This window comes from Phascolarctos cinereus, unplaced genomic scaffold (genome assembly GCF_003287225.1).
Source record: "Phascolarctos cinereus isolate Bilbo 61053 unplaced genomic scaffold, phaCin_HiC Scaffold_3;HRSCAF=262, whole genome shotgun sequence".
NCBI lineage: Eukaryota > Metazoa > Chordata > Mammalia > Diprotodontia > Phascolarctidae > Phascolarctos > Phascolarctos cinereus.
Window position 1 is genome coordinate 230299553 of NW_027555736.1, and position 19341 is coordinate 230318893.

Below are 19341 nucleotides of genomic sequence, written 5' to 3' on the forward strand. Positions count from 1 at the left end.
CATCCGAGATTCTAGGTAGAAAGATTTTCTAGGAAGAAGAGAGTGGGAATAATGGATCATTGGACATTATTTTCCTTCTTGCACACTGTGATCCAGCCAAATTGGCCTTTTCTTAGCTCCTCACATATGACACTCCATGTCCCATTTCTGTGCCTTTGGCCTGTCTCATCTGTCTGAAATACATACAGCTCCTTCTTACCTCTATCCCATAGTCCACAGAGTCTCTCTCTTCCTCTAAGTCTCAGCTCAAGCACCATTTTCTACATGAAGCCTTTCCTGGTTTCCCCCAACTATAGTGTCCTCCCTCCCAAGATACCTTGTGTTAAACTATATATGTATATATATATTTATTAATTTATATTTCTGTTGTGTTTATATGTGTATATGTGCTTTTTGGTTTCTTTATTAAACAGTAAGGTCCTTGTATTCACAAGGGATTGTTTTATTCTTTCCATTTGTATCTCCAGTGCCTGGTACTGAGTAGACTTAAAAATACTTGTTGATTGATAGGCTGGAAATTAACAGAGATCTTTTTTGGGTATTGTTAATAATACTATCCAGGATCTTTTTCATTTTTGGATACTCTTATGGGATAGCTTTTTTTTTTTTGGCTTTTTGGTGAGGCAATCAAGGTTAAGGTACTAGCTCCAGGGTCACACAGCTAGTAAGTGTTATATGTCTGAGGCCAGATTTGAACTCAGGTCCTTGACTTCAGGGTCAGTACTCTATCCACTGCACCATCTAGCTGCCCCCTGTGATGCGGTTTTTAAACACAGAAATGTCACTTCCCAATGACTTCCCCCTAGGGTGTGCTGGAACCAGCTCTCAATATGAGCATTTATACCTTAGAAATTGGCAATCACTACAAATCAGACCTTGATTTATTGTTTTGTTAATTGTCTCACTTAAGAAAGTGTTAATAATGCAGATTAAACTCAAAAGGATGTGTGTACATACTTTTTTTTTTAATCAGAAAGCCTGGTGGCTAAACATTTACCAGTGTACTCCTGTATTGCTCTATAAACACTGCTTCAGCTCAGCAGGAGTACAGTAGAAGGCAAAGGGAATGATGTCATCCCTACACTAGAGGCCTGGTGACTGTAGGCTAATAATAATAATAATAATAATAATAATAATAATAATAATAATAACTGGCATTTACATAGTGTTTTAAGATTTGCAAGGTGCTTTATACTCATTATGTCATTTGAGCCTCACCCCCCAAACCTCTCTTGTAACAAAAGAATAGTTAAGAAAAACTAATCAACAAATTAACCTCACCTCAAAATGTATACCTCATTTAGCATCCATGGTTTGCCCCTTCTCTGTCCAGAGGCTGAGGCATGTTTGACTGCTGGTGGATCTACCTGCACCACTCCAATTCATCCTCCATTCAAAGTGATTCTCCTAAAGTGCATATCCAATGATGTCAACCCACACCCCCATCTACACTCAATACTCCAGTGGCTTCCTATTGCCTCTAAGATTAAATCTGAAGAAACATTTATCTTTAATAAGAAAACTAACAGACACACATTGTCCAACAAATAAATGTCAGTAAGCCGAAAGTCTTCAGAGATTCCATAATGAGTGTAATGACATTGTACTAGGATTGGCACATCAATGTGCCAATGTGCCAAGAAACTCTTAGCTGTTTTTTTTTCTTGGGTCTTCAGAGCATCCCCAGCTCCCTCTGGGTAACCTATATGCTAGAAGAATACTTGTGGTCTGGTCAGTGGTTACAGACTCCAGGTTAGGAACCCTAATCAATGCCTTCATTTTACAGATGAGGAAATTGATCCCTCATACTAAGCCGAGCTACATGGGGACTTTATCACGAGTAGAGTTGTCCAACAAGAAAACAGGCTGCCTCAAGCAGGCATTGCCCATGTTCAAGTAGATATTGGGAGGTCCCCCTGCTCAGAGGATGTTGCATTGGAGGAGAAAGGAACTCAGTCTACTATCTTACAAGATGTTTGAGAACACAAGGTCTCATTCAAGTGCTTTCCCTATTTCAAACCTTGTTTCTAATATATATATATATGTGTGTGTGTGTGTGTGTGTGTGTGTGTGTGTATATATATATGTGTGTGTGTGTGTATATATATATATATGTATATATTCTACCCCTGCTCTTTGATTAGCTTGACTGTGGGCTTGCCAGAGATACACCCAATGTATTCGGCCCTAGCTGATTGGTAGTGGATTTGTCCCTCCTCCCCTCCCCCAATTTGCTCATCTCTATCCATCTCTATCTGTAGGGACTCTGCTGACCACACTTGCACCTAACCCACCATACAGAGTTTTTCTGTAGGGTTTGATTTTATTTACTGGTATGTGACTTGTTTGTATGGAGAAAGGCATATATATTATATACCTTCAGAAGCAGCTCAAAGAATCATGAAGGCCTTGTTATCTGGAGGGTTAGTCACTTTTTAGTTGTGTCTGACTCTTTATGAACCCACTTGGGTTTTTGGCAAAGACACTGGCGTGGTTTGCCATTTCTTTCTCCAGTTCACTTTACAGATGAGGAAACTGAGGCAAGCAGGGTGAAATGACTTGCCATGGTTAGTGTCTGAAGCTAGATTTGAACTCAGGGAGATAGTCTTTCTCACTCCAGGCCTGGCACTTTATTCACTGTGCCACCTAGCTGCCTTATTATTCCTTAGCTGTCATCTCTCTGTCTCTCTCTGTCTCTCTTTCTCTCTCTCTCTCTCTCTCTCTCTCTCTCTCTCTCTCTCTCTCTCTCTCTCTCTCTCTCTCTCCCTCTCTTCTCTCTCTCTCTCTCTCTCTCTCTCTCTCTCTCTCTCTCTCTCTCTCTCTCTCTCTCTCCCATTTAATTCAAGATACATTTATAAAATTACCAGTATATGTCAGACACAGTGCTAGACTTAGAGGACACAAAGTTAAAAATGAAATAATTTCTGCTCCCAAATAGCTTATATTTTACTCATAGAAGCAAAACATTCTTGCATATACAAGTAAATACAGAACATATGAAAGTAAATAAGATATTTCTGAAGGTGGGGTATGTGAGAGAGGAGTGACATATGGGTACATCGGGAAAGACAGGATTCCAAGAGGTAGGTGCAGGGAAAGAGATTTTTCTAGTCCTGGCTTATAGCCTCATATCTGTAGCCCTACACTCGGTGCTCAAGATTAGCTTTCTAGCAGCCATGACTACTTCTTCCTCCCACCACACTAGTATTTGAGTTATGTCTCTCCTGTACTAATGAGATAAACAACATAACTCATGGCAGGCCCTGCTATTTCCTCTATAAGCAAAAGACTGGATCTGAATGCATTTGCCCTATAAAGGTACAATTGTACCAGTCAGCCCAGAAAGGCAGAAAAGAGACTTGGAGCCCCCAAGAGAGTTTCTGAGGATATTAGCTCATCAAGTGAAGGTTGGATTCAAAGCAGACATTCTAGGGAGGTCTGTTTCCAACTCCATATGCTAAAGCATAAATAAAAGCCCTTTAGGGGGAACAAGGGTTAGAAAGCTCAACTCTGCTGTGCTAGCTACTCCTGTCTACTGCTTCTAACTAAGTCTTGGACTGCATTCCAAACTGGCTCAATAACACTTACCAGGCAAGCCAAAGTGATAGGCAGAACCCATGAGGTTTCAGGGGTGTTACTTCCTTTAGGTTAAACTTTCTGAGTTGGTACATTAGGGCTAGTTTTTTCTTAAGAATATGAGGGCCAGGTTGAGAGCTTGTGAAATCAGGACAGTAGGTTGGAACTCTTAACGCTAATCTCCCCTTAGGTGATAGATTCTTGGGATGGCCTGGGTCTGAATGGGCATTTCACAGGAAGGCAAGGGCAGTAGTTTAAGTAGCCATTTGTCTTTCTGTGTTCCTAAAACCAACCCTGATCTTGAGTTTGCATTGGGACCTAGAGCTTCTCCAAGGTGGTTCTTTGCTCTTATTGCTAGTATCCATTGCCATGTGGTCTGAGATTAACTATAGTCATTTTTTAATGCTTTTTTGATGCTATTAAAAACAACAACAACAACAACAACAACAACATGCCTTCCCAATGGCTCCATTGAAAACAGAACCCTCTCTTGTAACAAAGAAATATAGTTAAACAAAGCAAACAAACATATTGACTGTGTCTGACAACATATGGCCCACATTTTGCATAGAGGCCAGAGGCACGCTTCCCATCTGTCCTCTGAAGTTATGACTGGTCACAATTTTTGAAGTCTTTCAATATTTTTCTTTGATATTATTAGTGTTATTAATATATTTCAGATTATAGTATATAAAATAAGTTTGTATTATTATTACATTATTAGAGTCCTTGTATGAATTATTCTCTTGGGGCTTTGCTTAATCAGCTCTGCATCAATTCACTTTGGTCCTCCCAAGTTTCTCTGAGTGCTTTACTCCATCATTTCTTGGGATTTCTTGTGATCGGATGTTCCATATCTAAGGATAGGAACAGGGCCCTATAGCTGAACCAGAGTAAAACGTAATTGGGAAATATTTAACAAAATAAACAAAAACACAATAGGACATAGATGACACATTACATTTTCAAAATGAGCCAGTATGCCAGTCACGAGATCCTGTTGCTATTTGAATCCAACACTGCCGGCCTAGAACAGCGATGCCAAACTCAAATAGAAAGGGAATCTCTGCAGGCTGCACGTTGACTTTTTGTTGTTATTCAGTCATTTCAGTTGTGTCTAACCTTTTGCGACCCCATTGAGGTTTTCTTGGGAAAGATGCTGGAGCGGTTTGCCATTTCCTTCTCCAGCTCATTTTACAGATGAGGAAACCGAGGCAAACAGGGTTAAGTGACTTGCCCAGAGTCACACAGCTAGGCAGTATCTGAAGACAGATTTGAGCTTAGGTCTTCCTGACTCCTGGCCCAGCACTGTATCCTAGCTGCATATTGACTTAGAAAACCATAAATTCACAATAGCTATGTTTTATTTTTATTTATTTTGTTTAACATTCCACAATTACATTTTTTTTTAGGCAATTGGGGTTAAGTGACTTGCCCAGGGTCACACAGCTAGTAAGTGAACTTGGGTGAGAAGGGCCTTGGCTTTGGTGCTTGGCTCTTGTCACTCTCAGTGTGACCAGGGGCCAGCTGTTTAAACTGCCCCAAGCTCCATTTCCTCTTTTCTAAAGTAGACCAGTTTGGGTCGTAAGTGCTCTGTCAGTGCTGGCGTGGCCATCGGTCTTCCCCTTAGGTTACTTATCCCTTCTGCCATTTTGGCTCACACAGCTAGTAAGTGTCAGGTGTTTGGTCTGAGGCTGGATTTGAACTCAGGTCCTCCTGACTTCAGGGCCAGTGCTCTATCCACTGAGCCATGTAGCTGCGCCCCACCCTCCCGCAGTTACATTTCAATCTGGTTTCCACTCAGGAGTTTTGTGGGCTGCATGAGGCCCCAGAGGCCATGAGTTTAGCACCTCTGGCTAGAGCACTGAGGAGTTAGTTAAGTGAAGTGGCCAGGGTTCCAGAGATAGCACTTGAACCCAGATTTTCTGAGTTTTGAAGCAGGTATCTTATCTACTACAATCATGCTGCTTCTCTTACAAGCATAAGAGCTCATGTCAAGGGTCATCTTTCAATAGGTCATCCTCAGCTATGTTTAAAACTCTGATTCACAGGCAGGAGATGTTTGAATTTTTTAGCACCAGGTTCAAGGCCACTGGATGAGAGGTAGAGAGGCAGCTGTTCTGCATTCTTGCTCTCTACCCTCTGGGGCAAATGGCCCTCTACTCCTGACTCTGCCTCCTTAATTTTTGTCTTCATATATCACATTTGTCAATCATTCTCCCAGCTGGTGGTATCTCCTTTCCTTTCACGTCTTTACTACTACAAAAAGTGTTGCTATAAATACTTTTTATTTATCACTTGAATAAATGGCAGCTAATTAGTGAACATGGGGCAGCTAGGTGGCTCAGTGGATAGAGTACTAGGCCTGGAGTAAGAAAGACTCTTATCTCTGAATTCAAATCTGTCTTTAGATACTTACTAGCTGTATGACCCGGGCAAGCATTTAACCCTTTTTGCCTCAGTTTCCTCATCTGTAAAATGAGCTGGAAAAGAAAATGGCAAACCACTCCAGTATCTTTGCCAAGAAAATTCCAAATGGGGTCACAAAGAGTTGGATATAATTGAAATGATGGAACAACAAAAAATTAGTGGATAGTTCATTGGACTTAGAGTCAGGAAAACCTCAGTTAGAATCTGGCCTCAGAACTAGCTGTGTCACCCTAGGGAAGTCACTTAACCCCTCTGCATACCTCAGTTTCCTTACCTATAAAATGGGGATGATAAAAAATAGCACCTACTTCATAGGGTTGTTGTAAGAATCAGATGACATAATAAGTTCTTCTAACTCCAAAGTGCTATATAAATGGACCTTTTCCTTTGTCTTTGACCTCTTTGGGCTATATGCTAGCCTCAGTCCTAAGAAGTATATTTTCTAGGTCAATTTTGAATCATCTCATAAATCCGAGGCTCAGCTTGCTGGGCTTGGACTGAACTGTTCCCAAACCCTATCAAGGAGCAATCAGGAGTATCTAGAAGGAGCCCAGAACCAACCCAACCTCATTGGAGCTTTCAGAATCATGGGATGTCCCATGTGCAGAACCTTGGGCAGGATGAAACCCAGCCTGCCTGCAAGACAGGCCAACTCTTTATGATGCAGTTAACTCTTTACAATGCAGTAAACACCAGTAGTAGTAATTGTAGTAATTCCCACAGCTGAAACTCATGCATAAATAAGAGCAATGGTAGCATTGAAGGCTGGTGTTGGGATGTTGGGCTTATCCCCAAACGTAAGGGTCCCAAAAGAGTGTTGACATGGTTATTGAGTTGCATAAGTCAAATTGTGAAATTTTTTTGATGAACTTTTTTCTCTGAACTCAAAACCATTGAGATGCCCAATTCCTTCGCCTCTCGCCTGAACTTCCTCCACATTTACTTGGTTTATGTTTCCCCTTTGGACCCTCATGCGCCTCCATTGCTTACCCATGTTTCCAGACCTTGGATATATCTGATGGCCTGTGCTCCCGCTTGTTTGCTAGCATGCATCTCCCTGGCTTGTTTCTGGCCTTTTAGCCTTGGAACCAACACTGCTGTGGACAAAAATGCATATTGAGCCATCTGTCCACTCCAATGAGGGATCTTGGTCACAACCTCTGCCTGAGCCTGTCCCCGGTCACATCTTAAAAATGTGTTTGTGAGTGTGAAGAACATTTAAGAACCTTGACCACAATTGGATCATGGGGAATGTAGTGTATCAAACTCTGTTTTTACTGACTCTCTTCAGCTCCATATGAACCAACCGGTCTTGTCCTTGGGCCTTGGTGTTCCTTGACTAGAAAATAGGAATGGTCCTCGGGACCTATAATGCCAAAGGACATGGCATATTGTAACAGAATAAAATGTCTTAAAGTCTCTGAAATGACAAACTTTCACTCAAGCTTGTGATGACTGCAATTTTTTTTTTTTGCCATTAAATCATATGGAACAAAAGAGAAATAAAATCTTCTGAAATATTTGACTTTCAAACTGATCACAGCTTTTTAGACTGGGAGGGTACAGGCACTCCTTGATCAATGGCATTGACAACAGCTCTCCTTCTGAGGCATCTCACTGTTTACAAAGTGCTCTTTTCACCTTATCTCTGAGTGGCAGGGAGTTTTGTTGTCCTTCAGTCATTTCAGTTGTGTCTAACTCTTTGTGACTTCATTTGAAGTTTTCTTGGCAGAGATACTGGAGTGATTTGCCATTTCCATCTCCAGCTCATTTTACAGGGGATGAAATTGAGGCAAACGGGTTAAGTGACTTGCTCACGGTCACACTGCTAGTGTCTGAGGCCAGATTTGAACTCAGGGAGAGGAGTCTTTCTGGCTCCAGGCCCAGCATTTTATCTTCTGTGTCACCTGCCTGTGGTAAGGAGTAGAAGGGCTATTGGCTTCATTTTGCAGTTGTGATCTCCATCTGGGCAAACTGGTTAGAGAGATAAGCCTTGGATTCAGGATGGTCTGGGTTCAAGTCCCTCTTCTGACACATAGTGCATGTGCAACCCTGGAAAATTTATTTCACCTCTCTGTGTGCCAAGCTATAACATTCTAAGACTGTAGGGTTACTTACAGGCATATAAGGTTCCTGCTAGCTTTAAATTCTTTAATCCTAAATTTCAAGGCAGGTACCATCTGCATTGGTAGAGATACCAGAAGTGTCAAGCTCAGGTAACACTCCCTTTGGGTAACTAGAACCAGATTAAAATGTAATTGGGTAATATTTAATAAATTAATAAAAATACACTATAATATAGATAATGTGTGGTTTTCTAAGTCCAATAGGCAGGCATTCTTATGTAAGGTTTGGTGGCCCCTGTTTCTTCTTGAGTTTGATGCCCTACACCAATGAAATCACAGATTCAGTCTAGCTAGGTTACTGTGGTTACTGTGCTGGGCCTGGAGTCAGGAAGACCTGAGTTCAAATCTTACCTCAGACCCTTGTTAGCTGTGTGACCCTGGGCAAGTTACTTTACCTCTGTCTCCCTCAGTTTCCTCAAGTGTAAAACAGAGATAATAATAGCCTCTACCTCCCAGGGTTGTTTCAAGAATTGAATGAGATGGGGCAGCTAGGTGGTGCAGTGAATAGAGCACCGGCCCTGGATTCAAGAGGACCCAAGTTCAAATCCAGCCTCAGACACATAACACTTCCTAGCTATGTGACCCTGGGCAAGTCACTTCACTCCATTGCCCAGGCAAAAAAAAAAAAAAAGAATTGAATGAGATAATATTGGTAAAGCACTTTAGCATAGTGCTGGCACGTAGTAGGTCCTTAATAAGTGCTTGTTTCTTTCTTTCCCCCTCCACAAAACCCCAACCGTCTTTTCAATTTACATACGGAATATCTGAGGCACAGTCAAATAGGTGAAGTGACTGCCCAAAGAGCTACTAAGTGTCAGAGACAGTCTCCCCACACATACAGTGTTATTGCTACTCTAACACAGCTGGGGATGAAAGGTTTGGTTATTCCGTTGCTCTGAGAGTGGCCTCCACATCTGGCCAGACACCAAACAGCTATGGAGATGACTGTAAACATGAAAAACAGTGGAAAGTACATACGGTGATAATACAAGTAGGTTTCCCCTGAAAAATAAAGAACCCCCATCTAGGTCTCTCCACTCTAGGGTATTTGTTGGGTTACTCGTCCACACAGCCACAATCATTAGCATATAAAAGAAACTACTCCTAGGGAACCTGAATGTAGTTAGGAAGGCCTTTGCTTCTGGAACACTTGCTAAGGTCATCCCTAGAATGGCATTCTCTCCAGGGCAAGGAGAGCAGAGATTGGGAAGTCCAAGAAACAGAAAGAGCCCTGAATGGGGAGTCAGAGGACACTGCTATCTCGTTGGGTGACCCTGGGCAAGTCACTTAGCCTAGAACTGTTTCTTCACCTGGGAGAAGAGGGGTTTGGGTCTTATGAGGCCCCTTTCAGCTCAAATATCTGTTATGTGTGCTGGATCTATATGGTACAAGTCCAGTGTGGCAGAGTAGTATTAGAAAGCACAGAACTGAGAGATAGGGGAAACCAGTTCAAGTCTTATCTCTGCCAAAAACAATTATGTTTCCCTGGGTAAGTATCTTCCCTTTTGTGAACTTCACTTTTCTCATTTGTAAAATGAGGGGAAGGGTGGGGAGGGGAGGTGATTCCATGATTCCATGAATCATGATTCCATGATTCCTAAGATTCCTTCTAGTTCTGGCATTCAGTGATTTCCTTTCACACTTTGTCCTGTTTCATTCCCAGGCCTAGCTCCAGGGCAGCTGTACACATACCCTGCCCGTTGCTGGCGCAAGAAGAGGCGACTGCACCCGCCTGAAGATCCGAAGCTGAGGCTGCTGGAGATAAAACCTGGTCAGTGTCATTAGAAACTCAGCTGTGCTGACACTAGGCAGGAGGGGGAAGGAGGAAGGGGGTGGGGAGGGGGAGGGGTGGTGATGGGGGGGCTGCTTAGGTGAGAGAGGGGATAGAGTGGGAAGGGAGAGCAGCTGTTTTCCCCAGCCCTCTCCTCTTCTGCCTTTGTTCATTGATGCTGGAGGAATGAGTTTCTCCATCAGTGGAACAAAGAATGACCGAATGACCAGGTGACCTAATTAAGCGTAGATAAACAGGAGTGTATATATGTTTGCTCACGTGGCTAAGGACATGTGCATGTGAGTGTGTATGAAATGTTCTTTTTCTCTGTCTTTCCCTTTCTTCCCTCCCCTTCCCTCTTTTCCTTTCCCGTCTCCCCTCCCACTTCTCCCCCTTTCCTTCTTTCTTTCTCTCCTCTCTCATCCCTCTCTGTCTCTTTTCCCTTCCCCCCCTTCTTTCGTTGCTTTTCCCATATTCCCGGCTCTGCTTACCATTAAATTAATAGGAAGAAACAGGGTGGGAGCAGACCCCAAGCCAATCTGTCAGGACACATCTAGGGAAGTTGCAGCTAGATCAGAGAGCAGCATGTCCCTCCCCTTGCTTGCAATCTCTAATAAATTGCTTGAATCCTAGGTTATGTGTTTTTGAGGTGAAATCTCTCTCTCTCTCTCTCTCTCTCTCTCTCTCTCTCTCTCTCTCTCTCTCTCTCTCTCTCTCTCTCTCTCTCTCTCTCTCTCTCCTTTTCTCTGAGGACTGCTGCAGAAACTTCCCAGAGGAAGGGGTCCAGTTCACAAATAAACAGATCCCAAGATATGAAACAGAAATGGAGATACCCATAGGAAGGTCACAGAACTGCTCAGGAATATCTGGGATGAATTGGCTGATTTAAACCATTGCTTACTATTATTGTTAGTCTTATTACTTGACGGCTAACTCCTGCTACTTTGGCTCTTTTCAGAACAGTCTTTAGGGTTCAGCAAATCAGAGCAAATTGTCTGAGACTTTGGGAAGTTCATCTTATTGTTACTTTAAGAATTAAGTGAACAGAACTTTGAAATGACTTTGCTTCCTTGGCAGGACAGAAAGAGGGGTGTGTGTGTGGAAAGTTGGGAAATGTCCCCAGGTGGTGCTAAAAAAACCCCCAAAGCTTGAGGTACTCAAAAGAAAAAAGAACTATTTAATCCCTCTGTCTCCTTTCATCATCAGCCATGCAGGTGGGATGGAGGTTGGCCACCAGACAGTAAGGCCTCCCCCCCCCCTTAATTTCCACTTTCACCCCTCAGGCTGTTTTTCCCCTTTTAATGCTTCTACTAGTTATTTTTCCTCAATGTTTTGTACCCTCTGTTCCATTGGTCAAGGCTGTATAAAGCTTCCCCTTAATCAGATTTCACCTGTACAAAAATGTCTTGGGCTGGGAGTAGGATGCACAAGGATTTGGCCCAGGTCCTTAAAATTGCTTACAGGTAGTCAGTCTGAGTGGCCATTCCAGTAAGTCTGCAAAGGCACAGTGACCCACGCCAAGTCACTTCAGAAAGTATCCACAGAAAACTTACTAGTACAAGGTAGGTGACATGTAAAGTCCTGCCATCAGACAGTGTGAGTTCAGGTGATGGTTTAAATAAATGACTGATTCTTCATTTAGAGGGACGCCTCTGTTAGTCTTCTGATCCCTTCTGACTCCATAAGGAGGTGATGGGAAGGGCAGCCCCACTGTGGACCACTGGTAAGGTTCACAGTGACCCCTGGTGGTTCCTGGAACAGTTTTGAGAAGCAAGGGCTGGGTGGTTCAGCAATTGGGCTGATTGATATCATTCATTTTAAAAATACAAACAAAACAAACATAACACAACATCTACAGCTGCACCTTGGAGCACGTTTCCCTAACTTCTGTTGTTTTGTAAACAATTAAAGCCCTTTTAACCACATTCTACCATAAAGCCCTCAGCCCTACTCTCATAATATTGACAATTGTCATCTGGCTGTTATCTGGCTCCTAGATGCTCCTAGGCCTTCTGGGAAGCTCGAGCTCCCTGGCTGGTGGCTGTATTCTTATGTATCAACTTTCCATGGTGGTGTGATTTCACCCAACCTCAAGTTTTCATGGTAACAACCAACCAATTAATCAGCATTTGTCAAGTACCTATACTAAGGTTTGTGTCAAGCACTATACTAAGTCCTGCAGTTACACAGATATAAAGAAAACAGTCCCTGCCCTCAAGGCATTTACATTATATTGGGAGAGAACCAACATGTACACATATAAAGTAAATAAAAATAAATAAAAGTGAATTTTGGTGTTTATTGTTCAGTCGTGTCAGGTTCTTCAAGACCCCATCTGGAGTTTTCTTGGGAAAGATACTGGAGTGGTTTGCCGTTTCGTACTCAGGCTCATTTTACAGATGAGGAAACTGAGGCAAATTTGAACTCAGGTCCTCCGGACTCCAGGGCTGGCACTCTCCACTATGCCACCTAGCTGTCTTTGAATTCAAATCCAGCCTCAGACACTCACTAGCTGTGGGACCCCTGGACATGTCACTTGATGTTTGCCTCAGTTTCCTCATTTGTAAAATGAACCAGAGAAGGAAACAGCAAACCACTCCAATATCTTTGCCAAGAAAACCCCGAATGGGGTCACGAAGCATCAGAATTTTGGTGGAGGAAGCATGAATAAATAGCTTGCTGGGGAGATCAGTAAAGGAGGTGGCATTTGAATTGAGTTCTGAAGGAAGTAAAAGAGGTGAACATTCTAAGAGGTGAACAAGGAGTACATTCCAGGCATGGGGCACAGTTAATGCAAAGGCAGGGAGGTGGGACATAGAATTTTGCCCTTGAGGAATAGAAAATTGTCCAATTTGCCTGTATTTTAGTATCTGTAATATGTTTGAAGAGGCAGCCTGGAGTCAGATCTTGAAGGGCTTTCCATGCTAAGCCAAGGAGTTTGTATTTTTTCCTAGAGGTAGTAGAGAAGTCTTGGAGCTTTTTGAACACAGAGGTAACACATGCAGACATGTGCTTTAGGAATATAAATTTGGCAACCATGTGGAGGATGGATAATAGTGCAATCAGACCAATGGGGATGCTATTGCAATAGTATAGGTGAGAGGTGATAAGTGCCCGAGCTTGGTGTCTGTGATGTGAGTGGAAAGGAGGAGATGGATGTGAGGGAGCTTTGGAGATAGGATTGTCAAGATTTGTCAATGGATGAGAAAAATAATGATAACAGCTAACATTTATATAGCATTTACTATGAGCCAACAGAATGCTTTACAAATATTATCTCATTTGATCCTCACAACAACCCGGTCAAGTAGGTTCTATTATTATCCTCGTTTTACAGTTGGGGAAACTGAGAGGAGACAGAGGTGAAGTGATTTGTACCTATGATAGATATTCCATGTGCTGTGTGAAGTGTTAGGGAAGTAAAGAAAGACAAGGTCATGGTTTTGAAGGATCTCACGGTCTAATTGGGAAGACATGTCAACACTTACATACAAACAAGATATAGATGGGACAGATTGGAGACAGTCAACGGAGGGCAGGTGCTGGAGCTAAGGGGGTTCAGAAAAGCCTTGAAGATGAAGGGATTTTAGCTGGGAGTTGAAGGAAGCCAGACAAGCCAGGGAAGCCAGTAGTAGAGATGAAGGTATTTCCCCCAGTGGGGGTAAGGGCTGGTGTTGGGACTAGTCGTGAATTCTAGTTGAGCTGGTGTCATGGCACTTAGTGAAGTTCTCCCAGTTTTGGGAGGGTTAGGGAGGGTGACACAACTTGGAAATGCTTGAGCATGTATAGACCAGATGTGTAGCATGGTAAACTGAGATTGAAAATATGGAATATGGGTACTAGAGCTAAAAGGTCAAAGGTGAAAATAGTGTCTGGAGTGAAAGCAGGGTCAAAATCAAATCAAAGTCTGCAGAGGGTATTGAGAAGTGAGGTGTAGAGCTAGGTTTTGCTTGTGTGTATTTATGCGTGTGTGGGGTAGCTAGGTGGCACAGTGGGTATAGAGTGCTAGGCCTGGAGTCAGGAAGACCTCAGTTCAAATCCAGCCTCGGACGCTTATTAGCTGTGTGACCCTGAGCAAGTCACTTAACTCAGTTTCCTCACCTGTAAAATGAGCTGGAAAAGAAAGGGGCAAACCTTTCCAGTATTTTTGCCAAGAAAACCCAAATGGGGTCATGGAGAGTCAGATACTGAAAGGAATGGACAACAACAATCTGTGTGTATGTGGGAGGGAAGGGTGTTGAAATGAACAACAAGGGGTGGAACTTGACAAACTGTTTTCTTGCTTTCCTGTTCTTGATGCAGAAGTGAGTCTTTTTTCCTGGCCATGAGTGGCCCCTCACTTCTGACTTGCTTTCAGGGCTTTTTCATCTTGCTCTCAGAGTCAGTGGCTGCCTCCAACGTAGCAGAGGTGGGGTGGAGTTTTGCCCCATACTACCTAGAAGGTAGCACTGAAAGCTTCCCCTCCCTAGTGATGAGTGTTCAAATCACACCTCTAACGCTGAAATTTAAAAAAGGAAAGAGAAAGTAAATATCTCTAAGTATCTTTAAATAGGTTTGAAAGCAAACAAGTAAAAAAAAATTATCAGGTCTAAGTGTTGGTAGATAGTAGGGGTGCTATAAATAGTATTCTTGAGATGGCTATGGGTTAAATTATCAGTGGTGTCAAACTGAAATAGAAACTAGGGCGTCCTGCAGGAAGCACGTTGACTTGGAAAACCACAAATTAACGTGAGCTATGTTCTATTGCATTTCTATTTATTTTGTTAAATATTTCCCAATTACATTTTAATCTGGTTTGGGCTATACTTGGGAGTGTTGCAGGCCATAGAGGGCCTCCTGTTTGATGTGTTTGGATTAGATGACCTTTGAGGCCCTTCCAACTTTGAGACTTGTGATTCTACATAGATGTTTTTGGGATCATCGAATTACAGATTTAGAGCTGGAAGGGACTGTAGAAGTCATTGAGTACAAACCCTAATTTACAGATGAGGAAACTGAGGCATAGAGAGGTTAAGTAACTTGCCCAGGGTAAAACAGCAAATAAGTATCTAAAGGCAGTATTTAAACTCAGTTCTTCCTGATTCTAAGCTAGCATCCTAGCTACTATATAACATTGCCACTTATGGCCTTGAGACTATGGAGTTTTGCTCATGAATCCTCATTAAGAAATTACTTTTCTGATAGTGTTGGTGGGAATTGTATGTGATTACAACTATGTGTGTGTGTGTGTGTGTGTGTGTGTGTGTGTGTGTGTTGTGCATGCAGCATTGTAAGTTTAACAGTGGATTCCCTGAAGGGAGGATAGGAGTTGTGACTCATTAAATCTAGCTGGAACCTAGCTCATGTGGAAGATTGATTTCCCTTGGAAGCACACAGACCCTAGAAGATGGTAGGAAGGGCCAGAAGGGGTACCGGCTTCAGAGTAGAAATGACCCAGGGGAGTTTGGAGTAATGGCTACAAGGGAACAGCATGGTGGTTATCCCTGGAAAGCCTGGCCAAAGGTTAATTAGATGGAAGCTAGTTAGCCCAATTAACTGTTGTGTACATTGGCCCAGATTATGGATTTTAGGATAAAATCCCTATGCTCTTCAACTCAACAATTCTGTGTTCTGTTGGTTTCTTAACAATTTTTTTCTTAATTGTCTGTGATGATTGAGTATAAAAAAGGAATAAAAGCCCAGATATGACCATGAGAGCTTATCCCCTTCCTGCCTGGGAATTTCTTTTGTCACAATCCTCATACCATCCCTGAGATGTTCCCACATATCCCCAATTTGCAACATGGTACTCGAAGTTTTGCAGGTTGGGTCTTCTGGAGGATGACTTTGAGTTTAAGAGTAGGTACTCACTCCTAAAACTATAGACCTCCCACTAGTGTGATTCAGCTTAATTGCCATTTCTATACATAATTAGCCCTTATCAAAGACATTTGCAAAGATGGTACAGTAAGAATAGTAGCTATAAAATGTCCCCTCTCCCATTAATATGGGTACATTTCCCTACCACTACACATAGGGCTCATGGGAAGAGTGGACACCAACTTAGGGCAGAAAAAGTAGTGAGACTCCATGGAGAACTAATGTGGCCAAGGCTACTTACTCTTCTGGTACTGCCACATCCTTTTAGTCTTTTCTCTCCCTGTGCATTCCTGTTCTCTGCAGTCCGTCTCTCATTTGCCAGAGTTAACTCTCTCTAGAGTCTACAGCCAGCTACTGCCTGGGTTCATGCTCTTTGGTCCCATTTGTCCTCTCAGATTTATGTCTGTCTCTGTTCCCTCAACTGTGCCTAGAATTCTTTTGAACAAACTCCCATTTTTGAATGGAGGGGGTCCTTTACTTCTAGGAAAGTAACTCAAGTTGCTAGATGCCATGCATGGCCAACGAGGTGGGTTGAGGAAGAGAGAAAAATCCCCTTTTACCCCTCAAGTCTTCTCCAAGGGCAGCTCTGGGCTTATATTCCCTATAACTATGTGGTAGAATGGCACCAGGGTAGTTATTTAAATGCCCTCCAGAGGTATGGTCAGATATTGTTTGGCTAATCCTAAACTGGCCCTCTAATTGCATTAGAAGAAGTGTTGATTTCTGTAAAGAGGTGTCATTGCTCAGCCCTCCCTTATTCCCTTTGTGTTGCTGTGTGACTGTGCCGTCACTCCTGGTGTCACTGTGTACTTCACCAGAGACGAAAAGACAATACACATTCCGGGCTCCTGTAACTGAAATGTGTGCCGCCTCTGTTCCGATTAGCACAGAAGGAGTTTGGATACATTTAAAGCAGCATTCACCAGCTGTGGCTGAAGGGCCATTTGTGGTCTGATGGTTATTTCTGATGGGACCCTGTCTCCTTTTTTTTTTTTCTGTCTCATGCTTTAACATCTTTCTGGTTTATGGTGTCCCAGTGGGTAGATGAGACAGAAATATATAGGAAGATTAAAGAAAATCACTAAGTAACTGCCTTTGTGGTAGCAATAAAAGTACTTTAGGTTAGAAATTGTCTGCACATAGACCACATAGTCGATAGAGGCACATGCATATAAAATTTGTGGCCCTCTCAGCTATTTCATTGCCTGTATTGAGGCCCTTGGGAACATTCAAGTGTATACCACCTCTGTAAAGGGATTCAGGAAGGGGGAAAACAATTCAATGTCATTTAACAAGTATTCATCAGGCACCTACTGTGTGCCAGGCAATGTACTAGATACGAGGGATAAAAAGTGAAGCAGTTCCTGGCTTCAGGGAGCTTCCATTCTACTGGGGGAAACAGAAGTAAGTATAAAGTGATTTCAGGAGGGAGAGGGAAGTAGGAAAATTCTCATGGAAGAGGTGGCACTTGAAAGGAACCTGAGAAATTACTAATTAAACACTTCCTGACCTCCTATCCTCTGCCTAGAACTGCAGTAAAATGAGTGAAGGGCCACATAGACCCATAAGTTCTAAGACTGGAACATGGATCTCCTGACTTCTCATTGAGTTCCTTTTCCCCTTGGAACTCCCTCACTACCCAGAAGGATAGGCCATCTGGTCTAAAGGAAGCGATAGCTCTAAATAACACCAAGGGGAAGAATACAGGACCAAGGACAATTTCCTAATCAACAGCATCTTGGAGTTTGCTAGCGGCTTCAAATAAGTGAACCGACGAGGAAATCTGACCAACGCTCCTGTGATCAGCTGGAGATGCTGCTCTTTTGGCATTTGCTTCTTGCACCTGAATTTTGAACAGCTGTTTGGTAACAGCTGTTTTTGGACCTTCTCCTTCCTATGCTTCTGTCTGGCATTATTCACAGGGGCACGATGGAGGAGGGCAAGTACTTATGGTTTGTTATCACCACTACACTGGATTAATTCATTGGCTAGTCATTTTTAAGGGTCAGCTAGGTAGCACACTGAATAGAATGCTTGGCCTGGAATCTGTGAAAGACCTTCCAGCCTCAGACATATACTAGCTGTGTGACCCTGGGCAAGTTACTTAACCCTGTTTACCTCACTTTCCTCATCTGTAAAATGAGCTGGAGAAGAAAAGGACAAACCTCTCTAGTGTCTTTGTCAAGAAAACCCCAAATGGGGTCACAAAGAGTTGGATATGACTGAAACAACTCAACAAGAAGTCTTTATGTTTGTGCTTATTTTAGATATAAATAGCTAGCATTTCTCTATCAATTTAAGTTCTTTACAAACTTATACCATTTGATCGTTACAAGAACCCTAGGAGGTAGGTGCTATATAATAATAGTGATAATAGGATAATACCCTATTTTACAGATGAAGAAACTGAGGCAGACAGTAATTAAGTGACTTCTCTGGGGCCACATGGTGTCTGAGGCTGAATTTGAACTAATGTGACACCAAACCTAAAACTCTCTCCATTGCTTCACCTCGATTCCTCATGCTGAAATACTGCTGCCATGAGATGCTGATGGGGTTATAATATTATATAAGAAATAACCCCTATCCTGGAAGACAAAAGAAAGGACAGTTCAGTTCCTTGGGTGAACAGGATGATGCTAATGGATGTCAGACAGCTGACAGTCTAATAGGGAGAACTGGTACATAGGCAAATACAGTGATGGGATAAAATGATGCTTAAATAAATCAGGAGAGTTGCTAGCAAAATGCTAGATACAGTTGATATGGTCATCATCCACTGAGGGGAGCAGGAAGTAGTATTTCATTTGGGCTTTCAGAATGAGTAGGGATTTAGCAGGTATGCATGGGAGGAGGGAGGACTTTCCTGAGATAATATTATTTAACAGTCATCTCGTGCTAGGTTTGCAAAGTACTTTACCTGTGTTATCTCATTTGACCCTCACAACAATGCTATGAAGTAGGTGCTGTTATTATACTCGTGTTACAGATGAGGAGATTGAGGCCAAGAGAGGTGAAATTACTTGTTTTTGGTCACAAGGGTAGTAAGTGTCTGGGATAGGATTTGAACTCCGGTCTTTCTGCCTCTAAGCCCTTCGCCTGGCGTTCTTTCCAATGTGTTACCTAGCTGCATAGGGTTCCCTATGCAAGAATGTGGAGGTGGTGGGGTGGTAGGGTGTTAAGTACAAAATATGTAAGTCATTTTGTCTGGAATCTTGAGTATTTGGAGAGTGGTAATGTGAAAGGGTAAGCTAGGTGGTACAGTGGATAGAGTACCAGACCTGGAATCAGGAAGATTCATCTTTCTGAATTCAAATTGCCTCACACACTTACTAGCTGTGTGACCCTGGGCAAATCACTTAACCCTGTTTGCCTCAGTTTCCTCATCTGTAAAATGACCTGGAGAAAGAAATGACAAATTACTCCAGTATCTTTGCCAAGAAAACCTCAAATGGGGTCACAAAATCAGACATGACTGAAAAACAACAACATGAAAGGACTGGATTATATATGGTATAGCACCAAACTGCAGAGAGCTTTGAATACTAGGCTAAGGAATTTGAATATGTTAGTAGGAGT

At 42.5% G+C, this 19341-nt stretch overlaps 1 protein-coding gene across 4 annotated transcripts in view; it reads left to right on the top strand.

The window, feature by feature from the left end:
- Positions 1–19341, top strand: part of DPF3 (double PHD fingers 3) — a 406344-nt gene that overhangs the window by 174349 nt on the left and 212654 nt on the right. For all 4 annotated transcript variants that reach the window (XR_002324471.2, XR_002324470.2, XM_020986373.2 and 1 more), the window contains exon 3: positions 9796–9903. Coding sequence is in view for 2 of the 4 variants with exons in the window: in XM_020986373.2 (XP_020842032.1) it covers positions 9796–9903 (108 nt within the window). In the remaining 2 variants the exon portion in view is untranslated. The remainder of the gene's footprint in view (positions 1–9795; positions 9904–19341) is intronic.